The sequence below is a fragment of the Phyllopteryx taeniolatus genome, chromosome 3 (genome assembly GCF_024500385.1).
Source record: "Phyllopteryx taeniolatus isolate TA_2022b chromosome 3, UOR_Ptae_1.2, whole genome shotgun sequence".
NCBI classification, from domain to species: Eukaryota; Metazoa; Chordata; class Actinopteri; order Syngnathiformes; family Syngnathidae; genus Phyllopteryx; species Phyllopteryx taeniolatus.
Genome location: NC_084504.1, coordinates 33266983 through 33292927, shown reverse-complemented (window position 1 = coordinate 33292927; position 25945 = coordinate 33266983). Strand labels below are relative to the sequence as shown.

Below are 25945 nucleotides of genomic sequence, written 5' to 3'. Positions count from 1 at the left end.
AAGATCATTGAAGTGAAGTGAAGGACAATGTGAAGAGCCTTGAGATTCAATAGAAGGCAACAGAGGACACGGTCAGGAAACTTCAAACTTCAGGAGAAGCAAGAAGAGGCCGAGAGATACAATCTCCGTTTACCGAACGCCAGCGAAGATGTGAGAAAGGAGGTGACGGAGGTAATCGCTCACATCATCCCAGAGGAAACGAGCACACGATCTTTATTGAAAAAAGATCATTCATCAGAGGATGAAGAGATAAGATTGAAAAGAATTAAAGAGGAAATAGACAATGCGTATATCAGTATGGCTAAAGGAGCCTTTATAAGATCGAGAGCTAAAGGGCTGGAATTCGGTGAAAAAAAACTCCAGTTACTTTTTTGCTCCGGAGAAACGCAATCAAAAAAAGAAACAATGTTCCAGCTCCTAAGATCAACGATAATACAATCACTAATCATTTGGACATTTACAAATATGTTGCTTCATTTTACACTCAAATGCACAAATCAAGTTATCAGGTTAGCGACTGTGACAAACGTATTGAATCAGTCAAGAAATGTGCACCCACAATTTCAGAATGAACAACCGATTACCAAAATTGAAGTCGACCAAGCAATCCACTCAATGAAAAAGGCTAAATGCCCAGGATGTGATGGGATTTCAGTGGAATTTTATTCGAGATCATTTATTCAAAGAAGGTTTGTTCAGAAATGTCTACGAGGATGAGACAACTCTCATCAACAAACCGGACAAAGATCGGCGGCTAATTGAAAATTGGAGACCTAGCACACTTTTAAATGTAGATTAGAAGATTCTCTCATTGGAGAGTTTAGAAGTGAAACACAGACCGGTTTTATGACCGACCGTCGCATAAGCTCAAATATAAGACTTGTTCTTGACTTGTTTGACTTGACTTGATGACTCTGACAATATTGATAGTGATCTGATCAAATTGTTTTTATAAATAAAGCAGTATCAAATGCTGGAGCACAAGTTTTTATTTAAAGCTCTCCAGACTTTTGGTTTTGGTAAGAATTTTGTGTCACCCATTGAAATGTTTTATAAAGATATTAGCAGTTGTGTTATATTATTTCCAAACACGACTCATAGATTTCCGGTTTTGACATCGGTAAGACAAGGCCGACCGATAGCGCCCTTCTTATTTCTTGATTCTTGTGGAATTACTGTCATTGCACATATTGAATAATCTGATGATTCAAGGTTTTCGGCAAGGAAATCAGATTGACCCAACTCGCTTTATTTCAAAAAGATAAAGAGCAAATGAACTGTGCAATCTCACTAATAGATGATTTCTCAGCTGCTTCTGGTTTAAAACTAAATACATCAAAATGTGAAATTGTATGTTCACGCCAAACGGAAGCGAAAGATCCGATTCACAGCCGACAGCTTGATTAAAAGTCAAAGTCCCCCAAAGGGCTGCAATGGCAGCAGATGCGTGGCTAACAATGCGAGGAGCCCGCGGCGGGCAACGGATGACGGTCACGCTCTGGTGCTTTCTTTTCCTCAGCGAGGGTCGGGACCGCACGTCCCGAATATATCGCCGTTGTCGATCTCTCCGATCGGGACGGCCGGGTTGCGGTCGAAACGTCGTCGTGCTTGTGTGGGAAGAGGACTTTGGAAATGGAGGTGAGCGTGGAACTATTCCAAGAACTCGCATCCATTTTCCGCACCGCTTGCGCTCACGCGGGCTCAGCTCAACGTACACCCAGGACTGGTCGCCAGCCAATCGCAGGGCACATACAGACAAAAAAAGCGTTCCCGCTCCTTCACACGTAACAGACGCTTCGATTCTTAGGATGCGAATGGGACCAAAGCGCAGTACCCGGAGAAAAGTCACGCAAGCACGGGGAGAACATGCAAACTCCGCACAGGCCGGGCCGGATTTGAACCCGCGACCTCACAACTGCGCTAACATTTCTCAAAGTAAGAGAACCAATTGCATTCCATCCGGATTCGTTTTCTCAGTTTGGAATGGAATTCACAACAAATCCTGAGCGTTTTTTCCAAATTGAACTAAGATTGCGATCGTGTCAGCTTCCCGAGGCAACCGTCATTTCACGCCATATGTTCTCCCAGGAAACGAACGGATTACAATTCCATCCATTTCGGAGCCGCCGCACAGCGGGGGCGTCGGCACCGTCGGACATTTGACCATCCGGACACCCCGCAGACGCGCGCCGCCGGTCGGACCTTGACTTACGAGTATTATTCCTTCCGCCACCGAGCTTGTCATTTTAGCAATTGAGCGCGTTCCCCATTGAAGTGAATTCAAACGCCGTTAATCCGTGTTTTTAACCAAGAACAATTCAACATTGTTTAAAAACCTAACCAAAGACGACATAAAGAAATAGGGTGGACCCCCGCAATTTGCGAAATAGCGAAAAGCTGTAAATAATTGACACACATTATAAAAGTGCCTTGTGAAAAAAGTTGTATTCCCCAATAGCGCTTCTGGCGCCAAGCCCAGCTAGCTGACTTTGGGCGGGAGGTGGGCCACACACTCCGAAAATGATACAAGAAGCCAATAATAACGGCTTTCTACATGTTCTTTTTCAAATTGGGGGGAAAGAATCATCGGATAGCTGAATCTGCAGGTGCTCAACTGCCAATATGAGAGTTCCACTATACACTGCTTTGATCAAGTGTCATTACTGGACATCCTGCAGTATTTGTGTTGGAAGTGTGCCTTTAAGGGGCGTGGTCTCATCTCCGTCTCCTTGCGCGATTGTATACAGACGCTTACAGCGGACCCGCGCGTATTTGCAGTTCGGCACCTGCCGATTCACTGCTATCTCTTTTTTTTTTTTTTGGGGTGGAGGGTGGCAACCCCCGCTTTCCTATGAAAAACCCTTTTTTTGCCGCCATATCCCTGCTCATTAGAAATACAATTCGAGGACTCCAGTGCAATTAGAACGGGTGTCGCTTATCTGTATTGTTTTGGGTTTTTATTGTTTGAGATCTGCGGATTTCCTGCCTTGATTTGAATCCCCGAAACTGAAGGCCAGCTTTCTTTTGTTTCTCCGAAGTCGTTTTTTGTTTTTTTTCCCCCATTTTTGCTCGGCCGTGAGCTTTTTTCACCGGCGTATTTTGTGACCGAGACGAGCGCTTCGGCGCGTTAGGCGCAGGCAGATGCATCTGAATTTCAAACCATTGTTTTCTCCGGTTTCTCCTCGCGGCCCGGTGCCAAACGGCCCAGGGAGCGGTACCGACGGTCCGTAGCGGGTCGGGGAGCGCGGCCGTAAAACAAATAAAAACAAAAAATCGCGCAGGAGGCGCTTCCTGCGGTAGTGGTCTCGCTGTCTTCAAAGCAGCCTATCTGAGAGTAGCAGCGCTCAGGCACGCCTCGCTATTGGCCGTTAACCAGCAAACTCTAATTAGCCAGCATGCTCAACGGCGCCGACGCTTACAATAATAATCACAGGCGCTACCGATCAATGCAAACTAGAACTAGTAGACATTCCAACAGCTTCTTCCCTCTTGCAATCAACTTCTTCAACAGCTAACCTACAATTCCATTACAACAAGCTGGCAATTTTTTGACTTGAGTTGGTTGTCCCATTTCTGCGGGGCCAATTATGTATTACTCGTTCGTGCACTCCCTGTCGTCGTCTCGCCACGCTGCACTATTTGCATATCTGTTGTTGACCAATACTGGCCACTCATGCCAGAGTAGCATCTGCTCCATTTGCACACTGATTGAGGAGTATCTGTAACATTTGCACAACCAACATTGTCCCAGATGATCGCACAACTCGTCACTTTAAACTGCATCCACCCCTTGAAGTCTCAGCGCCCCTTTGCACAACGGTCATTGCACCGGACTATTGCAATATTAGTCTTTCGAACTGCTCTAAGTGCTAGAGGACTCTGCATCTTTTTGCACAATTGTTTTTTGTCAATGTCTTTATGTCTCCAAAGTGTTCTGTAAATTGACCGTCTGTTGTCGTACTCGAGCGGCTCCGACTACCGGAGACAAATTCCTTGTGTGTTTTGGACATACTTGGCAAATAAAGAGGATTCTGATCTGATTCTGATCTGATTGGACGGTTTGTGACAAGTTCTTTCTGGGTGCGGATCCACCCGAGTCCGGTTTCCTGCTTCCTGGCCGTCGCTAGGCAACGGGCGTGAGTGGGCGGGACGTAGCCTGGAGGAGGAAGTGCGGAATCCTGGTACGGAAGGCGGTTACACGGGCGGCGGAGGGGCGGGTCTTTGGGGCATCAGAGGCTTCGCCGTGCCACACGGTTTCGGTTTTCTGACAAAACAAAATGAAACACAGAAAAGCTAACTGCTATGCTGTGGTGGAACTTTGCAAATGTAGTCGGTTACAATTACAAGTTACTCTGGTGAAGATGTAATAGTAGTGGGAGCATTTCAATGTAACTCATTACATTTGATTACATTTGGATGACTTTTCATCATGACCCTTGGACGTTTCCTTGAAAAAAGTGGATTCTGTCAGAAACGGTTTGGGCTTTCTGACAAAAATACAAAGCAGAAAGGCTAGCTACTACAATGCTACGCCCACGCTACACGTGTGGCTTTCTAACCCAAAAATACAAAGCAGAAATGCTAACTGCGACACTAACTACTTTCTGAAGCCAAAATTCAAGCAGCGAGAGGCTAGTCGCTTTGCTAACTAGCGTACACATGCTATGGTTGTGTCTTTTTGACACATTAAAAGCAAAAAGGCTAGCTGAGTGGTTAACTAACTGCTATGCTATAATTGAGCTTTTCTGACACAAAAACAAGGCACTGTGAGGCTAGCTGCTATGCTAAATGCTGCTAAAGACACACATGCTACGATTGTGACTTTCTGTCAAAAAGAAAACTACAAAAAACAAAGCACAGAAATGCTACCTGTGATCCTAAGTGCTATGCTAACTGCTGCTAAATGCAAAAATGTTTTCTGACAAGGAAAAACAAAGCATAGAGAGGGAAGCTGAGATGATAACTGACATGCTAACCGCTATGCTAAAGAGTACAGCACGCGACGGGCGTGTTTGTGTTGACGCTTACAGAGGCGGCGGCGGTGGCCTCACAGCGAACGAGGTAGCGCTCCTGCTCGTCTCCTCCGCCTAAACGCGCAGGCGCACACGCACGCACGAACACACACACACACACACGCGGGTACACAACGTCATGATGGGAGCTGTGGCGGGGTTGTCGATTTCGTCTTTTACCTCACGAGGCGGCAGAAGCTGACTGTGATTCTGGACGAAAAAAAGCAGGTGAAATTAACACAAACGCACCATTAGTAACACATTTGTTGTAACCACACAAGCACTCACACATACACACATCTTTTTCAAATTCACAAATAGTAAAATATCTTGCTAACAACACAACTACTAACAAGTGACACCACATCGAACGGACACATTTTTGAAACTAAATTACGACACGCATTTTTGTAACAACTCAATTAGTAACATCTTTGTAACGCTACAACAACACAGACACACATTAGTAACAACACAACTAGTAATGCATACATAACATCTTTGTAAACGACACTACTAGTAACACAAACATTTTTGGAACAACAAATCTTTTTAACAACTAACACACACACACACGTGTACACACTTGTTTGTGTGCACTTACCGGGTCTCTGAGGATGTTGTTGGCGTCGCCACGGGCAACGAGAGGCGGCTGAGCCCCGGGAGGCGGTCCTCCGCCGGGATCGGCCGACGCCGCTCCGTCGGGCCTGACGAAGTGCACGGGCAGTTAGCATGTAGCATGTTAGCGCGTCTGTCAGCGGGAGTCGGCGCTCAACTTGTCATGTTACCAGAGAAATATCGATTGAGAACGACATACACGGTGGCACAGTCGTATTTACCGTTTGGAGCCCGGTCTGAACGCTTAATCGGCCGACATTAATTAGCCCTTTTTTTTTTTTTTTTTTATAAACATCACAACATAAGAGAAGGATAATGACATTCAAACCGATTTGTCTCTCTGCTGTGAAGTTAAATAAATATTAAGGAGAAAATATTGTAAAAGAATTACATTTTCTGCCAGTAATTCATTTCTTTATTGTAAGCGGTAAGGGACCAAAAAAAGAAGTGATTTTATTCATGATATATTTTTTAAGCTCATCGGCTATTGGAATTTTACTCTGCCAAAATCGTAACGTGCATCAGCCTTTCAACAATCCGTACGGGTCGGGCCCTAGTTTGTATACAGCGGACGCCGCATATTCACGGTTCGCCACCTGCGGATCAGGATACGTGTATTTGCAGATTCCGCCCAAAAAATGTGCAGCATAGCGGGGTCCCCTGTAGACAGGTCCTACTTTGAATTACGTTGACGTGACAGCAGACTCACCGGTAGGCCCGAGAGCGCCCCCTGCGTGTCAGGCCCAGGCGCCGCAGCAGCCGCTTCCTGCGCAGGACGGCCAAGGCGGCCAACGCGGCCGCAGGGTCCAGCAGGAAGAAGAACACCAGCAGACCGTCCCTCAGCGAATGGTCTTGGTCTGCGGACGACAAACGCGCACACCTGAGGAATTATTGCAGAGATTACGAGTGCTTCGTTACACAAACATCAAATTTAGCTCGTCGGCAGGAAAAAAAAAAAAAGTCAACGTGAACTTTGCTTCATTTTACGCTCGCACAACAGTTCACAAGCACGCGGTTACACTAGCGCCCTCTTCTGGCCGGGCAGGGAATTGCGAGCTCTATTCTGCATGTCCAGACCTCTAATGTTGCATATACATAATAATGACATCATATTTCACATCTAAAGTAACATATCTACATCATAATTAATTTCTTACGTAGCATATTCATTTGATGTTTATGTCTAAGGTAGCATATCGTTAGCCTATTAGCATAATTGCCTAAGTCACTTTTGAGCATTTTTGGGAAAGAAGAAAAAAGCAACAAACGTCCAGTTGCCGCAATTTGACCTTTGAGGATGACCCTGACCTGGATGACTGACAATCTACCCGCATAAAGAAAAACCTAAGCGCATTTACGGCTTATTTTTATATTTCATGCCTCATGTGGCATATTGACATCATATTTGATTGATGTAAACTTCTTGTAAAACGTGCTATCAAACGTATACTAGAAGTTCTGACGGAGCCTCAAGCAGAAGCAATGAAAAAACCTCTCACTAAATGTCTGGCGGAACCTCGAAAAGAACCTCTGACGGTCCCGACAGTGGAAAGTGAAAAATATGATGGTACCGTTCCAGGTGGGCCCGCTGTCCACGCTCCCCCCGTAACCCGCCTGTTCGCAGAAGGGCGGAGCCCAGCCGGCCTCGCAGTGACAGTTATGGTTGTTGTTGCACACCTGACCCACACAAAGACGCAAAATCACAAAAATGCAGAGGATAAAGAACAGTTGCTAGTTGCGTGGGACAGGGACAGGGACCGGGACCGGGACCGGGACCGGGCCCGACCACCAATAGTGAAAAAGGAAGAAACATTGTAGCCCATTAGATTTGCCGTGAAAATAAAAAAATGGAGGTTTTTTCCCCTTGCAAATGGGCTCAGGTTAAAAAAAAAAAAAAAAAAAAAGAAACGCATAAATAAGCAGGGTATCGGAAAAAAAACAGGTTTCTGCAAATAATGGCCATAAGTTACCCCCAAAATCCACCAATAGGTGAAACCGTAAATGCCAAATGGCAAATATGCAGGGTGCACTGATAATATTGTTCTATTGTCTGTCTACATGTGTCGCTGCAACGTTTGCGTGCTAATGCCGCCGCTGCTATTGTTTAGCCCGTCTATGGCGTTTCCCATAATGTGTTAGCAATAAGCTAGCTATCTGCCAAACTTGAGAAGTGAGTTGAGTTCACTGCCACCAAAGAGCGCTAGTATCTCAAATTGCAAAAAAACGTCTGTGGCGCCTGCCCGCCCGCCGAGTCTGGCGTCGGTTCTCACTCCGTGGCCGTGGCACTTGTTGTGGGCGTCGTCGCAGTCAAAGTTGAGGACGTCCACGTTGCGACACTCAAAGTTCAGACACACCTGAAGGCCACACGGCGACAGAAAGGCGCAAAGTCAGCGTGATGTCACTTGTTGCCCGGCGCCGCCGCGGCTTCCGGCGTGGCTCACCTTGTCGGGACCGCAGCGGGTGCCCTCGTTGACCATGCCGGGGTCGGGCACGTCCGAGCCCAGCATGAAGTCCACCCCGGAGCACACGTCGCCCCCTATGGGCGTGCTGATGATGGACGGCTGCACGCCGAACGCTTTGACGCCCTGCACGTTGGCGCACTGCAGCTTGCCGCACAAAGCGTTTCTATGGAAACGAACAGACGGACGAAAGAACATCTGCTGTTTTCCTGATGCTGCCACCTCTCTCCCTGCTTCCCTTTTTCTTTCCCTCTCAATACTTCTTCTTTCTCTACATCTACTTTCTTTTTATCTTTAACTCTGTAGCTCCTTTCACTATTTCTCTCTTTATCCATCTACAGCGCCAATTCCAATGAAGTTGGGAGGTTGTGTTAAACAAATAAAAACAGAATACAATGATTTGCAAATCATGTTCAACCTATATTTAACTTAATATTTAATATAAAGAGGTTCACCTCTTTGTGAACAAGCGCGTGAGAAAATAGTCCAACAGTTTAAGGACAATGTTCGTCAACGTACAATTGCAAGGATCATCAAAAGGTTCAGAGAATCTGGAGAAATCACTGCATGGAAGCGGCAAGGCCCAAAACCAACATTGAATGCCCGTCGTGACCTTCGATCCCTCAGGCGGCACTGCATCAAAAGCAGACATCAATCTGCAAAGGATATCACCGCGTGGGCTCAGGAACACTTCAGAAAACCAATGTCAGTAAATACAGTTCGGCGCTACATCCGTGAGTGCAACTTGAAACTCTACTATGCAAAGCAAAAGCCATTTATCAACAAGATAAGATGGACCGATGCAAAGTGGAAAAGTCTTCTGTGGTCCGACGAGTCCGCATTTCAAATTGTTTTTGGAAATTGTGGACGTCGTGTCCTCCGGGCCAAAGAGGAAAAGAACCATCCGGACTGTTATGGACGTAAAGTTCAAAAGCCAGCATCTGTGATGGTACGGGGCTGTGTTCGTGCCAATGGCATGGGTAACTTGCACATCTGTGAAGGCACCATTCATGCTGAAAGGAACATACAGGTTTTGGAGAAACATGCTGCCATCCAAGCGACGTCTTGTTCATGGGCACGCCACTGCTTATTTAAGCAAGACAATGCCAAACCACATTCTGCACGTGTTACAACAGCGTGGCTTCGTAGTAAAAGAGTGCGGGTACTAGACTGGCCTGCCTGCAGTCCAGACCTGTCTCCCATTGAAAATGCGTGGCGCATTATGAAGCGTAAAATACGACAACGGAGATCGCGGACTGTTGAACAGCTGAAGCTGAATGGGAAAGAATTCCACCTACAAAGCTTCAGCAATGAGTGTCGTCAGTTCCCAAACGTTTATTGAATGTTGTCAAAAGAAAAGGTGACGCAACACAGTGGGAAACTTGAGCCTGTCCCAGCTTTTTGGGAACGTGTTGCAGCCATCAAATTCTAAGTTCAGGATTATTGGCTAAAAACAATCAAGTTTATCAGTTTGAACATTAAATATCTTTTCTTTGTAGCGTATTCAATTCAATACAGGAAGTCCTCGATTTCCGAACGAGTTCAGTTTCTACGCTGGCGACGTAACACGCGTTTCCGCAGAAGTCGGATTTCACCGTTAAAGTCGAAATGTACGGCCAAATACTTCTGTTACGGGTATCGTCCCACGTGATTGTGACAACAAGCTCAGTTTGTGTGGGCGTGTGCGTCGATGTGCGGGTGAGACGGGATTGCGGAGGAGGAAGGAGTGCGCGCCGGCGCGAGCGTGTACAGCGGCAAGCGGAGCGACGGCGACCGGGGAAGATTAGCGATTAGCGGAGGACCCGTTGTCGTCCCATGTGCAGAGGAGCTAATAAAGCCGTTCAGGCGGCAAATCGGCGCGTCGTGCCTTTATTGTTGCCGCGCGACGAGAGAAGGGAGTTAACCCCTGCGTCTCCCGACCACGGTCAGGTGACCGGAGCGGGAAAGGTTAACACTTCGTATCAAGAAATTCATATACAAAATGAAGATGCTGTACTTCCCATTACTGCTGAGAGTGTGAAAAAAGGCAAAGATATGCCCGGCGCACAAACACAGACGAGCGCTATGCGCTAGCTAAGCAGAAACACGATGGTGCTGGGACAAAACGGCGGACGAGGCACGGGCGTCGTCAAGTCCAAACGTCGAAGGTCGAGGACTTCCTGTAGAGGTTGCACATGATTTGCAAATCATTGCATTCTGTTTTTATTTATGTTTAACACAAAGTCCCAACTTCATTGGAATTGGGGTCGGATCTTTTCTTCTCTTTCTTTCTCTACCCGTTTCTTACCTTACCTGTCACTTAACCTCTCTTTCTATTCCTTTCTCTATCGCTCTCTTGTGATTCTCTTTCTTCACCTCTGTTTTTCATTCTCTCTCTGATGTTGCGTGCGTGCACGCGAAGGTGACGTTTACCTGCTCTCACACTTTTTGTACCCGTAGTTTTGGTATCCGCAGTTCCCGAAGCGATCGCCTTTGCTGTTGACGTCTTTGAAGCAGATCTCCGGCGCCATCTTGGCTTCTGCGGAGGAGGAGCGACACACGCGCAGGTCTGTCCTTCTGTGTCTGCGTGTGCGCGTTTCTTTTGCGGCCCAACTTACTTGCTCCAAAGATGCTCCTGCACTGGTCTCCGGCATGCTGACAGCGGCCGTTGTAACAGTACGCCTGCCCATTCCGACACGGATGACCGTTCTGAAACACACACACACACACATCGATAACACAGACATGCAAACACCAAAGGCATGAAAAAGGTGACAAAAAAAAAAAAAACATTGTAGGGGTGTCAGGGGGGGATAACATAAATGAAGCAATCTGGAAGACTCTGTGAAGAGTACAAAAAGGAAAAATCAACACATTTTCTTCACGCAGAAAAACATTCATTTACAGCACTCAAGTACATGTTGATGTCCAAATTTAAGATTCAAATGAAATTTGCCTGATTTCTTTGCTTTTTTAGTTTGGGCCTCCAACTTGAGCCAGGCCCCTCTCCGCCTGCACCCGATGCCAGCTTCAAGCTGTGCCACACGAATAGCATCCTCCTCTCATAGCGCTCTCATTCTGGAAAACAATTGACTCCAATCGTTGTCTGTTTCACTTCCTTTTTCACTATGACCAACTTCTAAGGCTAACCCTAAATGCATCCTCCAGGAAAAGATGAAGCGCAATATTTTTCTGTTTTTTCATTGGCCCTTTCTGAGTTTGAAGTGAGTTCATTCTGTGTTGTGACATAATCCCTAACATCGCCCCGTCGCTTCATCCATTTCACATTAACATCCGTAAACTAATTAGATAATTGTAGGCTCGTTTTTCAAACTGATACAAGATGTACTAGCGGATCAGCTCTCGTCGCCGACGTTACGTGTGCTTGGCGGTGCCGCTGGGACCGCAACGACGGCCCCTCAACGCGAAAATACTAACAAACAGAGTGCGACAAGTACGAAACTGGCCGATCCGATGAGCAAAAATGTGGCTTCGACGTAAAAGCGGAAGAGGAAAATCCGCTCACACTTAGGCATAGTCATGAGCGAGAGCAGGTGTTTCGTGTAGTTTAGTCGCGTTAGTTTGGGATGCATTAACATGAATCAATCATTTGGATGCAGTGGAGATAACCTTGGCAAAATTCTGAGCATTTCATCGGAGGGTGAAATCATTGGCAAACACGAATGGGACTTACCCGATGAGCGTCTGCGCTGCACTTCTTTTTTCCCGGTCATAGCAGAAGCGGCGGAACTTTTCTTTCTGGTCTCGTCAACTCCTGTGACTTATCACAGGCGGGTCCCGAGCGCGGGCGCACAGGTGGAACCTCAGGGTGATGCGCTCGCATATTCACCCGTCGCGGCGTAATATTCAGAAATGACGTGTGTGGATGGCGGATACGTGTGGAATAAGGAATAAGATACAGCCTATGATGAGAAAAACTCATCGGATCTATACGATTGACGTAAATGGCCTATTTTGAGTTCAAAACAGCGAATTTCGCGACTGATTTGCATGTATGATGATAGCGACGCACCGGTGCAACGACGCACGCCAACGAATGCATCGTTGTAACGGAACAACGAGTGAGCCGCACGCAGACGCACACCGACCTGCACGAAGACGTCGCTCCGACAGAGGGACGAGGAGCCGTTGCAGAACTCGGGCAGGTCGCACTCGTCCGTGCTGGCGCGACACACCGTGCCGCCGGGCCGGAACTACACACCCACAAGAGCGCACGCATTAACACGGGCGCCGCCCGTGTCTTCCCGCGGCGAGCGTACCCGACAGTTGTAGCAGCACTCGCCGTCGCCGCACTCGGCTCCCGCCTTCAGTCGGCACGTGGAGAACTCGCAGCAGGGGTCGCTCTCGCACTCCTGCCGCAACGCGCACGGGACACAATGTGGGATTGTTGTGTCACTCAGCGACTTCACAAACAGTGTGGGAAGACGCACACACAAAACACTCTCATACATACGCAGATATTCTCCCAATCGTAACAGCCACAAGCGCACACACTCACTCTCTTATACATACACACATCACAACCTCGAGGACGTCGGCGTGTCCCGCACCTTCGCCGATCCGCAGTCGCAGTCCTCGCCCGAGTCGAGCAGGCCGTTCCCGCAGTAGGGGGCGCTGTAGGCCTCGTCGGGCCGCGGCACGTTGAGCAGACACGAGCCTCCCGTGTGCAGCAGCATCTTCTCGAAGTCGTCGGCGCTGCAGCGGCTGAAGTTGCGCGACCCTCTAACCGCATGACACCGCACCAGCTGTCAGCAGTGTGTTTGCGTGTGCGTGTGTCATGTATGTTCTTTGTGCGTGATGTCCGGCGTGCGTCTTACGTGGCTCCGGAGTTCATGATACACGCTTGCTCGGGGCAGGCGCAAGCGCGGCTGTCGTCGTGGTTCATGCCGAGGTTGTGACCGAGCTCGTGAGCCACGATGGAGGCGAAGGCAAACACGTTGTTGTTGGTGAACTGCACACGCACGCAAAGTGTTACCTGTATGTGTGCGTTACCTGTGTTGCTTCCTCAGTGTGTGCTCCTTGTATGTGTGCGCTTGTTACCTTTATGTGTTTTACTCGTACATGTGTGTTAGTTTACCTGGATGTCTGTCTCTTTTTTGCACGTGTTAGCTATTTTCCCGTACGTACCGCATTAATCCCGCCACCGTGACTTCTTGAACACACGGTGGAGACGAACGCCATCCCTGCTGTCACCCCAAAACTCTTCGTCCTGCAACATCACCACCACCATCATCCTCCACCTCCGTGTGCGTGCGTGCGTGCGTGCGCGTGTGTACTCAACAGTATGAGCTGCGCCGAGTCGTGTCTTCGCCGAGGCAGCAGTTCCTTCTCCCTCCACTGGGTGAAGCGACCGAGCACCTCGCCGGCGCCCCCTTCGGTGCTGATCAGGTTCTGCCGGGTCCAGATCTCCAGGCCCACCAGGACCACCCTCACGTTCAGCTGCATGTAGATCTACGCACGCACAATTAAACTCCAAAATCATCACTTCAGCCTTTCGCTTTGAGGTGTTGTTGATTTTTTTTTTTTTTTTAACAAATCTAATTAACAACTTATAAATGTACTTTTTGTGAAGTTTGACTTTTGACACTCAAATGTGTTTGATTTGAATCGGTTCAGCCCATCGCGAGGCTCGGACCCTTTCTCCCGCTCGCTGCGCTCTTCTTTTGACGGCACGGCGTCTGACCGGGCTCGGCAAGCCCCGCCTCGCAGCTCAGAGGTCGCGGGTTCAAATCCGGCCTCCGACCTTCCTGTGTGGAGTTCACGTGTTCTCCCCGTGTCTGCGCGAGTTTTCTCGAGAGCCGTCGGTTTCCCCCACATGACAAAAACAGCCATGCTAGGTGATTTTGGGTGTACTTGATGAAGATGAGTTTTGGCAAATTACACGGAAGTAGAGTACGTTTGAGTTTGTGTTCATGCCAATGAATTGTGCGTGCTCACAGCGTCTAGGAAGTTGGCCAGATGAACCATCTCCTCCCTCACTGCACTCTCGTTCCGGTTCACGCTGTTGTACTGAGGGAAGGAACAATCACACATTTACTCATGAGCAATTTTGAACAGAATGTGTGTGTGTGTCTCACTCGGTCATTGTCCACCACCAGCAGCAGCTCAACGTAGTGTGTGCGATGGAGAATATCTCGCTTCGCCTGGAAAACACACACACACACACACACACACACATTAATACACTTCATTCACATTAAGGGCGTGTGTGCATGTGCGTGTATGTGCGGGAATGTGTTACTTTGCAAGAGTTCATCTGTGCGAGTGTGCACATGTGTGTGTGTGTTAGGGTGCAAGAGTTTGTGTCTGTGTGTGTCTCTCTCCGAGTGTGTGTGTGTGTGGTGTGAATGTGTGTGACTGTTGCTGTTCCGTGTACTGAGGTATCTCAATGTACGAGTAATCCGACTTGCAAGTTTTTGGAGACATCAAAGGTCGCCCAGCTTAATGCTAACGCACAATGCTAAACGCCAAAGACGGTCTAACGAAACTGGCATCGATGTTGCGGTAGCTATGGCACCTGAATGAATTCCCCTTGTAAATCAAGGAACCGCCGTATTTGTCAATGTGCGTGCGCGCGCATGTACGTGTGCGTGCGTGTGACGTCACCCTGGCGCGCCGGTGGATTTCCTGCACCGATGATGCCGCGCGTGCGCCGTGGCGATGCGGCGTCCCGCATCCTCGAGGCTGTGATTTCACATCCTGTAGGCGGTACAGCAGGTGCTGCTCGGGGGCGGAGTCTAGAGGCTCAATGGCGTAGCTGTCATCGTCAAGGTGCATCACGCCTCTGACACACACACACACACAAAATTACACAACACAGAAGATGAGCCACAACACAAATACTACAAAATTAAAATACAAGTTGATGTAAAATATACAAAATTAACACACAAAATCTTGCCATATAGTTTGAGTACCCCACCCTTAAATTCTTCACTCTTTGTTATATTGCAGCCATTTGCTAAAATCATTTATATTCATTTGTTTTCCTCATTAATGTACACACAGCGACCCATATTGACAGAAAAAACTGAATTGTTGACATTTTGGCAGATTGATTGAAAAAGAAAAAGTGAAATATGACACAGCCAGAAGGATTCCGACCCTTTGCTGTGACATGTGACACTCGCTCGTATATGGAAGTCGGCTGCTGTCCATTTCTTCTTGATTGTCCTTGAGAGGGTTCGACACCTTCATTGGAGCCCAGCTGTGTTTGATGAAACTGATCGAACTTGATTAGGAAAGCCACACCCCTGTCTAGAGAAGACCTTACAGCTCACAGCTCAGAGACAGAATTGTGGAAAGGCACAGATCTGGTCATGGTTACAAAAAAACTTTCTGCTGCACTTAAGGTTCCTAAGAGCAAAGTGGCCTCCATAATCCTGAAATGGAAGACGTTTGGGACGACCGGAACCCTTCCGAGTGGTGGAAGTCCGGCCGAACTGAGCAATCGGGGGAGAAGAACCTTGGTGAGAGAGGTCAAGAAGAACCCAAAGATCACTGTGGCTGAGCTCCAGAGATGCGGTCGGGAGATGGAAGAAAGCTCTAGAAAGTCAAGCATCACTGCAGCCCTCCACCAGTCGTCGCTTTAAGGCAGAGTGGCCCGACGGAAGGAAGCCTCTCCTCAGTGCAAGACACATGGAAGCCCGCATGGAGTTTGCTAAAAAAACAACACCTGAAGGGCTCCAAGATGGAGAGAAATAAGATTCTCTGGTCTGGTGAGACCAAGATAGAACTTTTTGGCCTTAATTCTAAGCGGTATGTGTGGAGAAAAGCAGGCAGGCGCTGCTCATCACCTGCCCAATACGGTCCCAAGAGTGAAGCACGGTGGTGGCAGCATCACGCTGTGGCGGGGGGGGTTCAGCTGCACGGACAGGACCCCCGGTTGCAATCGAGTGAAAAGATGTATGCGGCCAAGTACGGGGATATCCGGGACCAAAACCTTCTCCAGAGTGCTCAGGACCTCCGACTGGGCCGAAGGTTCACCTTCCAACAAGACAATGACCCGAAGCACACAGCTAAAATAACAAAGGAGTGGCTTCAGAACAACTCCGTGACTGTTCTTGAATGGTCCAGCCAGAGCCCTGACTTCAACCCAACTGAGCATCTCTGGAGAGACCTGAAAATGGCCGCCCACCAACGTTCACCATCCGACCTGACGGAACCGGAGAGGATCTGCAAGGAGGAATGGCAGGGGATCCCCAAATCCAGGTGGGAAAAACTCGTTGCCTCATTCCCAAAAAGACTCGTGGCTGCTGTATTCGGTCAAAAGGGGGCTTCTGCTAAATACTCCGCAAAGGGTCTGAATACTTCTGGCTGTGTCATATTTCACTTTTTCTTTTTGAATCAATCTGCAAAAATTTCCACAAGTCTGTTTTTTTCTGTCAATATGGGGCGCTGCTGTGTGTACATTCATGAGGGGGAAAAAATATGAACTTCAGCGATTTTTGCAAATGGCTGCAATATAACAAAGAGTGAAACATTGAAGGGGGTCTGAATACTTTCCGTACCGACCGTATGTGTGTCTGTGTTACCTGAACACAACTTTGCAAATGTTGTTGTTTACAGTTAAAAGTTACCCTGTTCAAAATGTAATCGTAGAGGACCTACTTAAATCACGTTCTCAAAATAATCAGTTATTAGATTTGAATGGCATATTTCTTCATTTTGAATGGATGCATCAATAGGGGGGGAAAAAAAAAACGTGGATTCAAACCATAGATTATTATTTTGGAATTAACCACATTTTTTTTTACACAAATAATAAACTGTTCACAAAATATGATGAAATGTAAATTCTTAATCATAAAAAATGTTTGTTGTATTATATGTGTACAGCATGCGGAAAACATGATAGCATGCTGACCTCATGCACATCTTCGACAACATGGCTTCATATCAGAATCAGAATCCTCTTTATTTGCCAAGTATGTCAAAAACACACAAGGAATTTGTCTCCGGTAGTCGGAGCCGCTCGAGTACGACAACAGACGGTCACTTGACGGAGAATACTTTGTTGTTCCATAAAAAGTCCCAAAAGTCATTTTTCTTTTGTGTTCAACAGTGTGACTCCGAGTCAAACCTTTTCAAAATCTCAGACAAACTAATAGATTGCACTACAAGATGGCGCTTCAAGGTCATATTTGGAAAAATACATCACGTTTGACACTATTGCAGAATGGCACATGACCAGCGAGAGCCAATCACAAGCGTCGAAGGAGATACTGATGGGGGGAAAAAAAGAATCCTGTATTTTTTTTTTCAAATGTAACTAAAATTGTAATCATTGACATTTCCAAAAGCAACTGTAATTAAATGACACATATTCTGACAGTAACGTAATGGATGACAATTACATCAAAATGTGTGTGTTACCTGAGGCCGTTACAAATGCTCATGGCAACGGACGATCCCTCCATGCCCTCAACAAAGCCCTGATAATGACAGTGGTTCTACACACACACACACACACACACACACACGCGCGCACATTGAAATGTCCACCAGCAGGGGGCAGAAGTCTTATGTCACATAAAGATCGGATGCGAAGCGAACTTTTGCCTCGGCGTCCCTTGCAGGAGTTTGATCGCGGGAGTTATTTATACGCATCAAACGCGCATTCGCTTCATTTGCCCCACGCGACGACGGTGCGCTGTGAGCGGCCACGGCGGCCGGCGGGGACGCCGGGCCCCCCGACTCACCGTTCTCCAAGACGATTGGCTGTCGTGACGCATTTTGTGGCTTGAAGTTTAAATTTGCCAACCCGAGCTAATGGACAAGCTGAAGAAGGAGTCCGATCGGGCCTTTTTGGCCTGTGGGACTCCTGAGACGGCCGATGGGTACCGGCTGGCCAAGCGGAACGGTCGCTGAAGCAAAAACTCGGTGCATGGGAGGAGTTCGGTGAGGCCACGGAGAAAGACTTCCGGACGGCTTCGAGGAAATTCTGGTCCACCATCCGGCGTCTCAGGAGGGGGAAGCGGTGCACCATCAACACTGTGTATAGTGTTGGGGTCTTGTTCACGATTGAGGGAAGAACGGAACGGGAGATCGACGGGCAGATCGGTGCGGCGTCTGCAGCGATGCGGACTTTGTATCAGTCCGTCGTGGTGAAGAAGGAGCTGAGCCGAAAGGCGAAGCTCTCGATTTACCGGTGGATCTACGTTCCTACCCTCACCTATGGTCACGAGCTGCGGGTCGTGACCGAAAGACAGAAAGAACGAGATCCCGGATACAAGTGGCCCGAAATGAGTTTCCTCCGCAGGGTGTCCGGCCTCTCCCTTAGAGAACGGGCGAGAAGCTCGGTCATCCGGGAGGATCTCGGAGTAGAGCCGGTGCTCCTTCACATCGAGAGGAGCCAGATGAGGTGGCCAGAGAGACTACGTCCTTCGGCTGGCCCGGGAACGCCTCGGGATCCCCCCGGAAGAGCTGGATGAAGTGGCTGGGGAAAGAGAAGTCTGGGCGTCCCTGCTAAAGCTACTGCCCCCGCAAGCCGACCTCGGAGAAGCGCTAGAAGATGGATGGATGGATGGATGGATGGATGGAGCTAATGGACGAAAAAGCGACTTTTCGGGTGCTCGCCCCACTCGCATCGCACGGCACAGATTTGGCCGTTTATATTGACTTTATATGAGTCGCGTGACTGGTTCGATTTGCATCCGTTGTGAACGCAGCATCACAGGCTACAACAGAAGTAGAGGCAGAGGCAGACGCAAACGCGCGCACGCACAAATGCAATAAGCTGATTCGACATTGCGTAAGTCTTATGATGTTATGGGAATCCAATGAAATGTTTCCCACATATCAATTCTATTGTGGATTTTTGAAAGACTCCCAAAATAATAAATGGTAGCTGCAAACAAATGTTATTGACAACAATGTGTTGCTATTGAAATCGCATTTGACACAATCAAGTGTGGAAGTTTTCGCGGAAGGAGGAAGGCAGAAAGTATTCATAAAAATATCGACGACGACTCGACCATCGCCATATTTGTCGACTACAAAAAATGCGCGTGTGCGTGTACCTTGACAGCCGGCGTGGCGGTGATGATTTTTCCGTCGTGAGCGTATGTAAACACTTTGAAGTCCGCAGGAAGCAACAACCTGAAGACAACAACAATATTTAGGAACGTATTTATTCAGCTACCGAGGTCACGTGACACACGGCGCCATCTTGTGGACATAGTTGACGCCGCGCCGCTCAATATTAGATTCCAGATGCTCACTTGCTCGAACGGAGAGCGACAAAAATAAAAACAAGTTGGAGGTCAGCGTGACGGAATTTATTTTGCCACGCGTTTATCGGCGCATGGCGGGAACACGCTGATAAGCACGAGCGGCGGGCGCGCGGCGAGCGCTCGTATCGGAGACGAGATTAGCGCTGCAAAACGGGAAATTTACACGCAGAATGATTGTGACATCTTTTTCATAGAAAACTCAAAATTATTCTTGTAACCGTGTGCCTTTTTTCTTCAACAAAATATGCGTCCTGTAAAAGAGCCAAAAATAAAAATGAAAATGAGACATCATGCGGTGACACTTTGCGATGAGACAGACGCCTTTTTGTCAGAAACAACTTCAATCTTTTTTCCAGCAAAATGTTTTGTGCGAAAACAATGAAAATGCAAACACGTGACGGCAACTTACCGGTTCCTTTGCAGACGGACGACGTGCCGGCGTCCCGACACGCTGACGGCGTACGACACCTGCCGCAGGAAGCCAGACGCACACGCGGGATTATCAGACAGGGAACACAACACGCTCACAGCGCACGAGCACGGACGCCATTTTGTGTCAGACTTTGTGTTTATCTTTGACTTCCTGTCTGCGCCACGTTGACATCATTACAACTTCCTGTGTGAGTGAACACGTCCCCCGTAACATGTGACTCGCACACGCACGCAGTGACAGACGCACATTCCTTTATGCTGCATCGCTAAGTGCGGGAACGCTGACACCTCATCATGTAAGCGAGCGCGTGTGTGTCCCCGTCTCTTAGCGTGTTGTTGTGTGTCTCTGCCGCGTATGAGTGTGCGCATGTGCACGTCTCCGTAGGTGTGTGAGTGAGAGTGTTTGGGTACGTTCGTGAATTCAGTCTGACGTTCTGCGAGCGCGGCGTTCAGAGAGGCAGAGCGCGACGGATTTACGAAGGAGCGTGTCGGCCATCGGCGGGGATACGTCGGCGCTGCCCGTAAACGTCTCAGTCCGAGCGGCAGAGCGCGGCGCTCGGGACGACCCGACGGCACACTACCTGGAGTCACTGTCTTTCAAAACAAAAACCAAGTCCGAAACCTCGGTGTGCCGATGGATTCCGACCTGACTTTCGGCAGTCATATCAAATCAGTCAGTAAAACAGCCTTCTGCCATCTGAAGAACATACTGCATCCAGAGTGAAGGCTTGCATGTGCCAAGCAGACCAGGAGAAGCTCATCCATCCTTTTATCTCACATAGACTTGACTATTGTAACGGTCTTCTGACTGGACTCCCCCAAAAGAGCATTAAACAGCTGCTGCTCATTCAGAATGCTGCAGCTCGGGTTTTGAGCAAAACAAAGAGATCAGAACACACATTACTCCAGTTCTAAAGTCTCTACACTGGCTCCCAGTCAGCTTTAGAATAGACTTCAAAGTTGTGCTAGCGGTCTACAAATCACTAATGCTTTAGGTCCTGAATACAGGAAAGACATGCTAGTGGATTATCAACCCAGCAGGACTCTGAGATCTGCAGATAACGGAGAAGGGGAGGACGAAGCAAGCGTGGGGCTGCAAGTTTTTAGCTGCGATTCCGCACGCAAATGGAATAAGTCAAATGTCAACGTTCTGAACTCCAGGTTAAAAACGATTCTTTTTTCCCCTCATGCTTATGATTGAGCATTTTAGAAGATTTCCATTTTCTTCCATCTTTCTTGCGCTGTACATTTGTTTTAGTAATTTTAGTCAGCTGTCTTTAAATGTTCTGTACTTTGTTTTGAAATGCTTTTCATCACGTAACGCCCACTGGGTGACCTTGTGGATGAAAGCCCGCACAGAAATAAAGTCGCCTTGCCTTTTCACAGCGCACTTGGCAACAACAGCGCATCGACTTTCCCGTTGCTGGTGGATGTGCTGAGGCGGCGTGACCACGAAATGTCGCGTTGCGGCAAGTGCAGACGGCAGCTGACGTGATGCGAGCTCGAAAAGAAAAATGTTCTACCGTGGAGCGGTGTCGCGGTGACGTCACAAAGGGCCCCCAACAGGAGAGGGGCTGGCAGAGTGATTTCTGAGAGCTGTTTTGGCGAAACTGTACCGCAAACGGCAAAGGGGAAATGCAGGAAAGTCATCAGAAACGCTATCCCGAGCTTTGGGACAATAGAAAAATGAGATACCGAGTGAGACGTCGCAGCAGGAGGCTTCCGAACTGCTCAGCCTGAAATTGACCTCCAAGCGTTCTTTCCGGAACTGCAGATCACCGACGAGCTTAAACACCGAGATCCTGCCGTGAAATTAGAACGGCGTGCACGCGTTCCCTTTTTTGCTGCTGCGTCACCTCCTCCTCCTTACAATAAGCAAAGCCAGGGCTTTCTTTTGCAACGACGACAAATCCCGACTTCCAGGTAAGCTCTACGTCAGCGCTTCCAAATGGGGGCACGGTCGGCATAGACCCCACCGGGCTGCCGTCGAACTTTCACGCTGTCAAATGTTCATCATCATGTGGCTGACAGGAAGTCATCCTTGGAAAGACAGGACGTGGCTGCGTCAGCTGCCAGAGCGCTGCGATTGTACTCCAGAGTTCAGAGGTCTCACACACACACACACACACACACAGCAGAACGAACGAAATCTCAGCACCTGATCGGGCGGCGAGCCGTCGGCATCCCTCCTTGGCCGGCCTCCTATTGGCCGAGGCACCGTCAGCTGATAGGAGGACAGGTGCTGCGTCTGCTGGGAGTCTGGACACACAAAACACAATTAGCATCTTAGCTTAGCAGTAGCATGGCGAGCACACGCACACATTGGAACAAGCACGCGCGCGCGCACGCACACAGACTGTTGCCTTCCTGCGGCTGCGAGGCCGTGCTAAGCTAAGCTAAGATAAGCTGCTTAAAGATCAACCTGTCTGAGCGCGGGTGTTCCAGTCAGGTGACCGGGGTCCGAGAACCAGAACCGGACTGAACTTCCAGGACTGGAAAGTGAAACCCGGAAGGTTCTGTTGGACTTGCAATGTAAAATGGCGCGTGAGGCACTTATGAGCGCACTAATTAAAGGGCACGTCATAGGGTCTCACTTCATCCAACTGGCCTTTGCCCCTTTGAAATCCTTTTTTGTTTTTACACATGAACACAGTACATAAGACAAAGACAATGACATTCAAACAAACAAACTAAAAAACACTAAAGGGGCCGCCACAGTGGTGACTGGTTAGCACATCTGCCTCACAGTTCTGAGGACCGGGGTTCAATCCCCGGCCCCGCCTGTGTGGAGTTTGCATGTTCTCCCCGTGCCTGCGTGGCTTTTCTCCGGGCACTCCGCTTTCCTCCCCCCCCCAAAACATGCACGGTAGCTTCTATGAAGACTCTAAATTGTCCGTAGGTGTGAATGTGAGTGCCAATGGTTGTTTGTTTGTATGTGCCCTGTGATTGGCTGGCGACCGGTATTTAGTCAGCCAGCAATTGTGCAAATTCTCCCACTTAAAAAGATGAGAGAGGCCTGTCATTTTCATCATAGGTACAACTCACCGTTGAGAGACAAAATGAGGGGGGGGAAAATCCAGAAAATCACATTGTCTGATTTTTAAAGAATTTATTAACAAATTAAGGTGGAAAATAAGTATTTGGTCACCTTCAAACAAGCAAGATTTCTGGCTCTCACAGACCTGTAACTTCTTCTTTAAGAGGCTCCTCCGTCCTCCACTCGTTACCTGTAATCATGGCACCTGTTTGAACTCGTTATCAGTCTAAAAGACACCTGTCCACAACCTCAAACAGTCCCACTCCAAACTCCACTATGGCCAAGACCAACGAGCGGTCAAAGGACACCAGAAACAAAATTGTAGACCTGCACCAGGCTGGGAAGACTGAATATCTGCAATGGGTAAGCAGCTTGGTGTGAAGAAACCAACTGTGGGAGCAATTATTAGAAAATGGAAGACATACAAGACCACTGATAATCTCCCTCGATCTGGGGCTCCACACAAGATCTCACCCCAAAAATTCCAGAACCACATGGGGGGACCTAGTGAATGACCTGCAGAGAGCTGGGACGAAAGTAAAAGTAAGGCTACCATCAGTAACACACTACGCCGCCAGGGACTCAAATCCTGCAGTGCCAGACGTCTCACCCTGCTTAAGCCAGTACATGTTCAGGCCCGTCTGAAGTTTGCTGGAGAGCATTTGGATGATCCACAAGAGGATTGGGAGAATGTCACATGGTCAGATGAAACCAAAATAGAACTTTTGGGTAAAAACTCAACTTGTCGTGTTTGGAGGAGAAAGAATGGGACAAAATACCAGCAACAGTGTGTGAAAACCTTGTGAAGACTTACAGAAAACGTTTGACCTCTATCATTGCCAACAAAAGGTGTAGAACAAAGTTTTGAGATGAACTTTTTGTAATTGACCAAATACTTATTTTCCACCATAATTTGCTAATACATTCTTTCAAAATCAGACTGATTTTCTGGATGATTTTTTTTTTCTCATTTTGTCTCTCATAGGTGAGTTTTGCCTATAATGAAAATGAGAGGCCTCTCTCATCTTTTTCAGTGGGAGAACTTGCACAATTGCTGGCTGACTAAATACTTTTTTACCCCACTGTATATGTATAATTTTTCTCATTACAGTTTATGCCAAACAAAAAGCCAAAGTTTACCATCTCTAAAAACTAAAATATTACCTAACAATCAAGAAACAATGAACGTAGAAATCGAGTACAAATTTGAGTACAGAAGTAAACAGACTTTTCAACCATATTCTAATGAATTGAGATGGACTATGCTGAAGAATTTGTGACGGTGCCGCACGTCACACCCCAAACCAACAGGGGGCAGCGTGTTAGCGTGAAGTTGTCCGCAAATAAGTTCTTGGTGGCCCGAACAAATCCAACATTCACGTAGTTAAGTACCACAAGCTGTGTCAGCCATGACGTCACGGGAAAGCTTGTGTATCTACTTTATTCCGTGTTTGAAGGCCTCGGGGGATCTGTGTCATGACGGTCGGCAGTCCACTTGAACTTCCCTCCTCCTCACCTCCACTCTGGCCACTTCCGGTCATCAGAAGCAGCAAACAGCACATTTGCAGCAGCTTTGCTCTTCTTCCCGTCGTCGCCATCATGATTTTCTCCTTTGGGACCCGACCCTCTCCTTCTCGTTGTTCGTGAAATCTCGGCGGCCGTTGGGAGCTCGCGCGCAACCTCAGAGCCCGCCGCCGCCCCCAGCCGTGTCGTCCCTCGGCGGGGCCATTCGAGCCCGAGCAGGGCGGTTCCGTCCCGGTGCTATTTTTCTTGTTTTGTTTTTTTTACGCCTGTTCGAACCCCAACCAAACCGGCCGTTCGACCCACGGATACACTTCTACGACGTTCCCCCCGACGTGACGTCACATTCGGCTTCTACGGAAAGAGCCGAAGTTTGTCTCCGAGCGAAGACGACCCTCCGTCCCGAAACGCGAGATTTTCTACCGGACCGGAACTCGCAGGGGCGTTTTCTGGGGCTTTTTATGTTCGTCTCGGTGGCCTTTAGCGTCTGTTCCAAACCCAACCTCAACGTCCCCCCTCAGCGACCGTTCGTCCCGCAAACCTACACACGGCGACGACCTGCCCTGGCATGACGTCATGTCCTGATCCGGAAAGAGCCGAAATTTGCGCCCGAGCACTCCCGAACGCGTCTTCAAAATAAGACTTCCTGTCCCCACTCGGAACAGATTTGTTTACATTATTTTTATTTTAAGTGTACTTATAGTAACATGGTCATTTTGAACAGCGGTTCATTTTACACCAGGTACCACCTCCAAAAAAAATTATATCAAACAAGACCACCATGAGGACCAACATTAAAATACAGTAAAGTAGTAGGCCTAAGTGTTCATCACACACGAGGTTTTATTCCTCTGAAGCAGTGATTCCCAACCAGTGTGCCGTGGGAAATTATAAAATTTTACTTAATTGCTAAAAAAAAAAAAACATTTACAAGAAATAATGCATCTTTGTTCATCTATTTATGCCAGTGAGGCATAGTGACAGACAAAACAAATAAATCCTCTTCTATTAGATGGCAGGAAGTACATTCATCTATCCACTATTTGTGACATTTTTGTTTGTTGGTGTGCTGTGAGATTTTTCAATTGTAAAACATGTGCCTTCGCTCCATAAAGGTTGGAAATCACAGCGCTCAAGTACTATCATCATCATCATCATTGTGAGCCACTGTCACATTATGCCATTTGAAAATTACACCACGCTTAAGTGCAGCAAAAAAAACTTTGAGTCCATTCGAAGTATATTGCACATACAAGTTGAAAATTATAGTTAAACATTAAATGCAAATGTATCGTACTTAAAAGTGAAATAAAGCTTAACTGCACTTAAAAAATGTTCTGTCATTGAAAAGTAAAAAAATGTACCATACAAAAAAGAAGTTTCAACAGGCTGTATTCACAGCTTCAAGCTTCATTCAAATGTTTTTCAGGTTTTAAATGTACTGTAGATTTTATTTCTCAAATTCAATGAGTCATTTGCATATCACTAGTGGTACATGTACCACACTTTAAGAATCGCTGATTTACAATGTCGCCAATTGTCATTTAAGTAACACAGTGTCAAAAACTTAAACACACGACACACTAACTAATTTATTTTATCAAATGTAGGAACATGCTAGTAGTTGTAGCA

General features: G+C 47.7%; 1 protein-coding gene across 3 annotated transcripts; it reads right to left on the bottom strand.

The window, feature by feature from the left end:
- Positions 1–639: 639 nt before the first annotated feature.
- On the bottom strand, positions 640–24901 carry LOC133475659 (disintegrin and metalloproteinase domain-containing protein 9-like). Of its 3 annotated transcripts, XM_061768855.1 has the most exons (24): positions 24309–24901; positions 21914–22014; positions 19733–19791; positions 19111–19189; positions 17465–17541; positions 14696–14873; positions 14167–14232; positions 14027–14098; positions 13371–13540; positions 13217–13298; positions 12907–13040; positions 12640–12811; positions 12349–12441; positions 12178–12282; positions 10687–10777; positions 10502–10607; positions 8072–8255; positions 7901–7984; positions 7202–7307; positions 6340–6487; positions 5617–5719; positions 5193–5222; positions 5029–5087; positions 640–4264 (listed from the first exon to the last, which is right to left on the bottom strand). In XM_061768855.1, exons 1-24 carry the CDS (start codon positions 24391–24393, stop codon positions 4195–4197), a joined length of 2454 nt encoding a protein of 817 aa, XP_061624839.1. In that variant the 5' UTR covers positions 24394–24901; the 3' UTR covers positions 640–4194. The 3 variants fall into 3 exon arrangements, with proteins under 3 accessions (XP_061624839.1, XP_061624841.1, XP_061624840.1); XM_061768857.1 differs by lacking the exon at positions 17465–17541; XM_061768856.1 differs by lacking the exons at positions 21914–22014; positions 24309–24901 and adding an exon at positions 21132–21892.
- Between the last annotated feature and the right edge of the window lie 1044 nt (positions 24902–25945).